Source organism: Suricata suricatta, chromosome 4, assembly GCF_006229205.1.
Source record: "Suricata suricatta isolate VVHF042 chromosome 4, meerkat_22Aug2017_6uvM2_HiC, whole genome shotgun sequence".
NCBI classification, from domain to species: domain Eukaryota; kingdom Metazoa; phylum Chordata; class Mammalia; order Carnivora; family Herpestidae; genus Suricata; species Suricata suricatta.
Genome location: NC_043703.1, coordinates 116,880,612 through 116,887,683, shown reverse-complemented (window position 1 = coordinate 116,887,683; position 7,072 = coordinate 116,880,612). Strand labels below are relative to the sequence as shown.

The 7,072-nt window shown below is 49.8% G+C and overlaps 1 protein-coding gene across 1 annotated transcript; it reads left to right on the top strand.

The window, feature by feature from the left end:
* Nucleotides 1-6: 6 nt before the first annotated feature.
* BOLA3 (bolA family member 3) lies at nt 7-6,026 on the top strand. The gene is made up of 4 exons (XM_029937620.1): nt 7-46; nt 2,218-2,341; nt 4,395-4,483; nt 5,781-6,026. The coding sequence occupies exons 2-4, from the start codon at nt 2,245-2,247 to the stop codon at nt 5,844-5,846; spliced, it is 252 nt and encodes an 83-aa protein (XP_029793480.1). The 5' UTR covers nt 7-46; nt 2,218-2,244; the 3' UTR covers nt 5,847-6,026.
* Nucleotides 6,027-7,072: the final 1,046 nt, after the last annotated feature.

Below are 7,072 nucleotides of genomic sequence, written 5' to 3'. Positions count from 1 at the left end.
GTGGAGCCCGGCCGCGACAGCGCCTCTGCTCCGCGGGATCCGCGGGGTGAGCGCGGGCAGGGCCGGGCTGCTCTTCCCGGGTGGGAGCTGCGGACGGGCCGCGGGGCCGGCTTCGGCCGGAGGTCGAGGACGGGCTCCGGGAGAGCGCGGCGCTGGGCCCCGCGGCCTTCCACTTCCTCCCTCTCATTCATTCCTAGTTGTTTCGGTCACACAGTGGGTCCGGGCGGCGGGATTCGGAGAAATTTCAGGCCCTGGCGCACGCTGGCGGAGCTCGCGAGCCGGTGGAGGTTGGGCACGAGGGGAACAGATACATAAACAGTAGTAATCCGGTGGGCACCGAGAGAGCGGTGTTGACGTACTGAGCCGGAGACATGGCAGACACAGCTATACCACAGCCGGGAGTCCTGGAGTGGGTGCCGGGGGTGTCAGGGGTCTGGCATTGGGCGAGTCCTCCCAGCCTCTGTGACCTTAACCCTTTCCAAATCCGACTTGCCCGGAGTAGAAGCCCAGCAGAGGGCACTCACCACACGCTCTAGTTTTCTCTCCTCGTTTCTGATTCATTCTTTCTTCACTTCATCCACTTTGCTCTTTCTCCTTTTCTTCCTTCTCTTCTGCTGCCTTTGAACCCACCTCCACCAAGTATGAAAGCTAGTGACTTTCACCTCGGACAATCAGAATTCTAGGGATTTTGTCAGCTTGCTCGTTTAGAGGCGGCTATTCACAGATTAGCTAAAATGGAGGAAAGACTTCTCCCAAAGAATCAGCAGTGCTACCCACCCTCACCCCTTAGCGATGATTGCTTCTGCCTGCCCTCTGGTTACCTTCTTACTTTGCCCACACCCCCACCCCTCAGGCTCTGTCCTCAGAAAAGTCTCCACCCTGTAACCCTTCCTCCACCCCCAACCTTAGCCTGGCCCACAACATCGAGTTTCTGTCCCTCCATTCAGTCTCACTCTAGATCTTTTTCTGACCTGTATTTCAACTACCTGCTAGAATTTCTTTGCAGGTACAGTAGGCATGCCCTGAATGGCATACTCATTCTGTTCATCCATTTGTTCATTCATCCATCCATCCCCAAATCCTCCTGAGGGTGTGCCGTAGTCCAGATTTGGTAGGCTGCAGTAACAGGACAGACTCAGTCTTGGCCTGTGAAATGAGCAGGTGAAAGAGCCAGTGTACAGGTCATTTTAAAGAAAATGCTTCTAGATTCTCTAACAGGACCCTGCTCTGGACCATCAGGAAAGATCTGAGGGTGAAGGGATGGCACCTTCAGCACCAGCACTGGATGAACAGCGCTTGTGTCTCCCCCTGCCATCCCTCTCCAGTCCCAGGCCCTGGTGCTACTCCCTTTGTAATGCCTCTTATCCGGGCACCTTTCTGGACTGCACTGTTTTGTGCAGGTCACTTTGGTATCAAGAGGCCTAACAAACTCCAAAACGTTTAGCTTGACATTGAAGGCCTGCCATGCTCTATTTTCAGTCTCCCTTACAGCATGTGCCCAACCCAGACAAGAGGCTGGCCTGCAGACCTGGTTTTTTGCTCCTTTTCCCCTAAGGGTTGAGACATGTTCCCATCAGAAGCACTGGCTCCCTGTGGTAGCCACTGGGGGCAGGGGGGAGTGTTGCTGCCAATGGTAAATAATGTAAAAATGTTTCTCCTTCCGGTCATTTAATTGAATTCCACTCCTCCTTGCCAGTAAGAATTAGTACATGTCGCAAAGTGTAGCTGGCTTGGGGAGCAAGGCTACATCCCACAGGAGGGCGGGGAGTGTTGATCAGGCCTGTGGGATAGGTGGCGTTTGTCTCACCAGTGCATGGTCAGTGGCATGCTGGCCTAGCGAGGCACATCTGAGGCCTGCTGCCCGGCCTCTCCTGGCTCTGCATCTCACTAATAGATCATCAGTTAGTGCCTCAGTTTCCTCACCTCTAAAACTGAAATCATGACAGTGTCTCTCTCACAGCAGTATCATGAGGAGTTTAGTATCTTTGGAGTCAAAGTGAGTTACCTACAGTTCCTCTCCCCACCTCCACTTACTCCCTCAGAAGTTTATTCTGTGTTCTGGGGACCATAAGTGGACATCTGACACCATGCAGCCCCTCTGATGTAGCCCAGGGCCCTGCTGGCGGGGCAGTGGTGGGCAGGGCCCGCACAGTGGCTCCGGCCGGGCCAGGGGTGGCATCATCTTGTCAGCTATGACTCTCCTCTGTTGTGCGGCAGCTCCCTCTTCTCCATGGTGCCCAGCGGATGTTTGCCTCGCAGACTGAGGGGGAGCTCAAGGTGACCCAAATTCTCAAAGAAAAGTTTCCTCGAGCTACAGCTATCAAGGTCACCGACATTTCAGGTAACGTTTTGTCTCATCTTTCCCACAGGGTTGGGTAGGATTTTGCCCTCTGGTGGGGTGGAGGGTAGGGGGCTTGGCAGAGTGAACTTGCCATTGGTGGCTGTTGTGGCTGTTGGAGAGATGGAATCCTGCCTCTCCCAGCTGATAGGGTGGAGGTGGGCTGTGGCAGCATCACAGGGAAACTGTATGTCAGGACAAGGCCCCAGTGGGAGGACTCATGGTCGCTAGCCTGGCCTGGCTCAGTTGTGGTCCCTCTCTGTCATTCTGGGGCTCTGGTCCCACAGTCTTTTTTTTTTTTAAGTTTATTTTTATTTATTTTGAGAGAGAGAGCAATCAGGGGAGGGACAGAGAGAGAGAGAGAGAGAGAGAGAGAGAGAGGCAGAATCCCAAGCAGGCTTGGCACCGTCAGGGCAGAGCCCACTGCGGGGCTTGAACTCACGAACAGTGAGATCATGACCTGAGCCGGAAATCAAGAGTTGGATGCTTAACTGACTGAGCCACCTAGACACTCCTCAGGTCCACAGTCTTTAATTTGACTTTGAGATGGACATTAATTTCTCCACATTCTTCTGACATCCTAGAATATCAGAGCTGGAGAGGACTCCAGAGGATTTTATCCTTTTGAAAATAACTTCCTCACTTTCCCCACGAGGAGCTGAGCCCCCAAAGGCCAAAGACCCCACCCAGGCCCTCACTGGAAGGAGGTGATAGAACTGGAACCAGCACCAGGACACGGGCAGACTGTCCTGAGCCCAGAGAGCAGCCCCGGCCAGGCCCTTTCTCAGCCGCCACTGGCACCTCAGAAGTTCAGGCTGGCTGTGTGTCAGGAGCAGGCTGGGGAGGCCGCTTGTGCACCAAGGGAAGATAGGGTGTTTCTCCTGACATGCGTGTGGAACTGCTTAGCAGAGGTAGTAAGATGGGTGTCGACCTGCGTCTCTCCACATCCAGATGTGTCTTGGCTGCCCGGTGGTGCTGCGAGGCCTCGCTGGCTTCTCTGAGAGTGTAACATCTGCAAGGATTGGGAGAAAGTTTAGAAAGTAGTTTTTATTCAGAACTGGAGAAAAATTAGGGGCGCCTGGGTGGCTCAGTCAGTTAAGCGTCCAGCTTCAGCTCAGGTCATGATCTCACGGTTTGTGGTTTCAAGCCCCGCATCAGGCTCTGTGCTGACAGCTAGCTCAGAGCCTGGAGCCTGCTTCAGATTCTGTGTCTCCCTCTCTCTCTAACCCTCCCCTGCTCGCGCTGTCTCTCTCTCTCTGTCTCTCTCTCTCAAAAGTAAGTAAAACATTAAAAGAACTGTAGAAAAATTAATCCAAGGATCCCAGGCCTATACCTGCCCCAGGCCCAGGTCAGGCAGAGTGGAAACTTGACCTTCAGTCTTGCTCTGCCTAGCCCTGAATGGAGTCTGGAAGGCCGAGAAACTAGATTAACCAAAGCTTGGACTCCTAGGGCACATAAAGCCTGTTGAGTAAATTGCACTTTTCATAAAACGGCCGGGTGTGAACAGCACAGGGGACATTTTCCTTCCTGCCCCTGTTGTTTCGTGGTCGGGTAGCACATTGCCATCAGTCCCTGTCTAGCTTATGCTTCTGTTCCTTTTTTTCTTTTGGTTAGTATTATACCGTTTTCAAATCAAACTGTAGTGTATTTTTTGCATTTTAAAAAATATCGATTGCTGGTGCTTGGGAAGGCTGAACACTGAAATTCGGTCTGTCCCATCCTCTTCTATGGGGATCATTGGCCTATTAAAAAGAAATATGAGGCAAACCTACACTGCCTAGGTTTTCTCTGCATTGTGCCTTATCTTTTGCACCCCACAAGTAATAATCCTGGACAGTGCAATTGCCTTGAAAAAGGAAGAGCACATTTTGGATCGAGGCAGCCCACGGGGAGGATGTGGTCCGTTGGAAGCCATGATGTTTTCCTAACAGTCTTAGCAACTTTCTGCTGAAATAATATTCAGATCTTCTTTGGATTGTATGGTACTTTAAGGACCTATGGGACTGTGGCTGCTGTAAGTTAATAATTGAAACACTTTGAGTCATGTTTATTTCAGGAGGCTGCGGGGCTATGTATGAAATCCAGGTCGAGTCTGAAGAATTTAAGGAGAAGAGAACTGTCCAGCAGCACCAGATGGTAAATCAGGTCAGTAGAAGCAACAAGGCTCCTTTGCCATTAATCTCCAGCATGTGGAGGGGCCCTGACGAGTGGGGATGGTACTTAACTGTCAGTCTTAGGAACGAATATGCAATACTGCACTCATGCAAACGGCATTCAGGACCTGAGCAAAATACCGTCTGGAACTACCTGGAATCAGACTGTGGGTAAATAGGAATTTTATTCAGGATTGAAAACAAGCCCCCAAATAGTTATTTTGCATTTCCTTGTATATTTTCTTGGCTACAGCTACCAGTGTTTCCTGTTATTGTCACATATTAAATATATTTTGTAAAAAATAGATGTTTTTGTAGATTTGAAGATTGTTTTTAGCACTTTTTTGGACTGCTTTACCAGATGGGGTAAATTGAGGCATGGCATGATTGAGAATTGCTCTCGCTGCCCCAGACCCAGTGACAGAACCCTAGGAGTCTGGAACATCAGATTTAACCAGACTAAGACCCGGTTTATTCATACTCTATGCTTACTTTACTTGGAATTTATATCAGCCTTGACCCCTGGCCTTTATCTGTAAACTTGCCCCTCCGCCACAGCAGGTGTGTGTCTGGAAGGTCTTCTATGTTGTGAGCTGGTGTAATTTCTGTACAGCGCAGCTCTGGTCATAGGAATCCCTTTGTGGCTCTTTGTATATCAAGTTCAGGTGTCCCAGACTGCTTTTCCAGGCCTTTCCCCACCCTACTCTGAATGAACCCTCCCCTGGCCCCTGCCCACTGTTCTGTCTTTGCATCTGGACCCTTGCCCACATCAGACCTCCCGCCAGGGCTCCCTTCCTCCCTGCCTGCACCCGCACAAATGTTGCCTCCCCTGCCACGCAAATTGGTAGGTCTACCAGCAGGACAGAATTAAGATCTCTAGTGGCTAGTGGAGAAAGGGAAGTGTAGAACAATGTGTTTGAAATGCTACCATTTGTGCAATTAAAAGGTAGTAGGGTGGATATATATTCGTATTAGCCTAAACATGCATATTTCAATGGTTGCAAAGACACACAAGAAATTAATAAGAGTTCTCTATTTGGGGATGGAGATGGGAATGGGGGGTGTGTGTGGAGGAGAGGTGTGGAGGAAACCTAACTATATGCCTTCTATAACTTCATTTTTGAGCGTCATTGGACATTAATTAAAAAAATAAAAAACCTTTCTTAAAAAGGGCAAAACCGTTTAGACAAAGCCTCCTACAAATATAGAGCTATGTGCAGATACTCTCTCAGAGACTTATATTCAGTGTCAAATGCACAACAAATAATGATGCTCTTCTACTTACCTAGGCACTAAAAGAAGAAATCAAAGGGATGCACGGATTGCGGATATTTACCTCCATCCCCAAACACTGACCACGTTCTGGCTGCGTAGATGCTGCTGCTTAAGACCTTGGATGAACTTGGCTGGCACCATTCTTTCCCAGGCATTTGACAAAGAATTTATCTATTTTGTTCATAGACATTTCCATATTATAATTATAGAACAATATGTTCTCTATTTAGAGGTTAATTAAAGGCAACAGACTACTGAAACTTTTGGAGAGTCATTGATGACACGTCTAGTTCCTTTTGTCCAACGTGGCCTCATCCTTGGACAGTCCTGTCCAGGTGCTACAGAGGTGGAATGGAGCGCAAGCTAATTCTCTCGTGTCAAGAACTTTCTTATTTCATCTCCTCTATGAAACTATTCCCCTAGGACACTGCTGTTAAGGCCCCGTAATCTTACTAAAAAAGAAAGGAAAAAAAGAGAAGGAAAAAAATCCTTTGGTTTTACTGTTCCTTCAGTTTCACACTCTTTCCCTTTCCCTCCACGCTTCTTACAAGAATGATTTAGACCTTCACTTTCTTACTCCCTGGAGTGGGCTCTGAGGAGTCTGGATGCCAGGATCAAGGTCTTCTTCCGGTTTGAAGATCCCCACCCTTTGCAGCCCATCTCCCACAACAGAAGCGGAAGAGGTTTGCCTTCCTAGCTCCCTTGCAAATGGGCACAGGTCAGTGGTCTATACTCAGCCCATCAGATGGATGTGGACTCTGAATTGGGGGCAAGTGAGCGAAGAAGCCGGGGCTGCTCCGGGTACCAGCAGCGGCAGAGTTAGCGCCACACGCTGCTGTCTCTGGGGTCCATGGTGGCAGTCACGGTGTCTGGATCTGCACCAGGATATGGACTTTGGTAACAGAGCCTTCCTGTTCCTGCCCCTTTTCCAAAGCTGGTTCACCAACGTTCCCAGAAATTTTGTGATTGTCCCATGTCCTTTCACTAGATTCTTTTCTGTTCACATCAGCCTGGTCAGTGTCTGTCACTTGCAACCGAGAGCCCTACTGTGTTCACCACCCTCACAGTGTGGCTCCTGCCTTCCCACCCCCACTTCCCTCCTGGACAGCCTGCTGAGAGACAATGTCCACTGCCTCGCACAGTCCTCGGCACCCGGTCACCATGGCGATAGCAAGTGACCTCCTGCAGACTCCTTCTTTACCTTTCACAAAGCTGCCCGCCAGGGAAACCAGTGTTCCTATCATTTCTTAGAAATGAAAGATCCCTAAGAAATGAAAGGATGTATTTAAAACAACCTCGGGCCGGA

Bases quoted from the DNA above. Each gene is read 5' to 3' on its own strand.
- BOLA3 (XM_029937620.1), top strand. From the start codon at position 2,245: ATGTTTGCCTCGCAGACTGAGGGGGAGCTCAAGGTGACCCAAATTCTC. The intron at 2,342-4,394 runs GTAACGTTTTGT...TGTTTATTTCAG, and splicing joins CAAGGTCACCGACATTTCAG to GAGGCTGCGGGGCTATGTAT. The intron at 4,484-5,780 runs GTCAGTAGAAGC...CTACTTACCTAG, and splicing joins AGCACCAGATGGTAAATCAG to GCACTAAAAGAAGAAATCAA.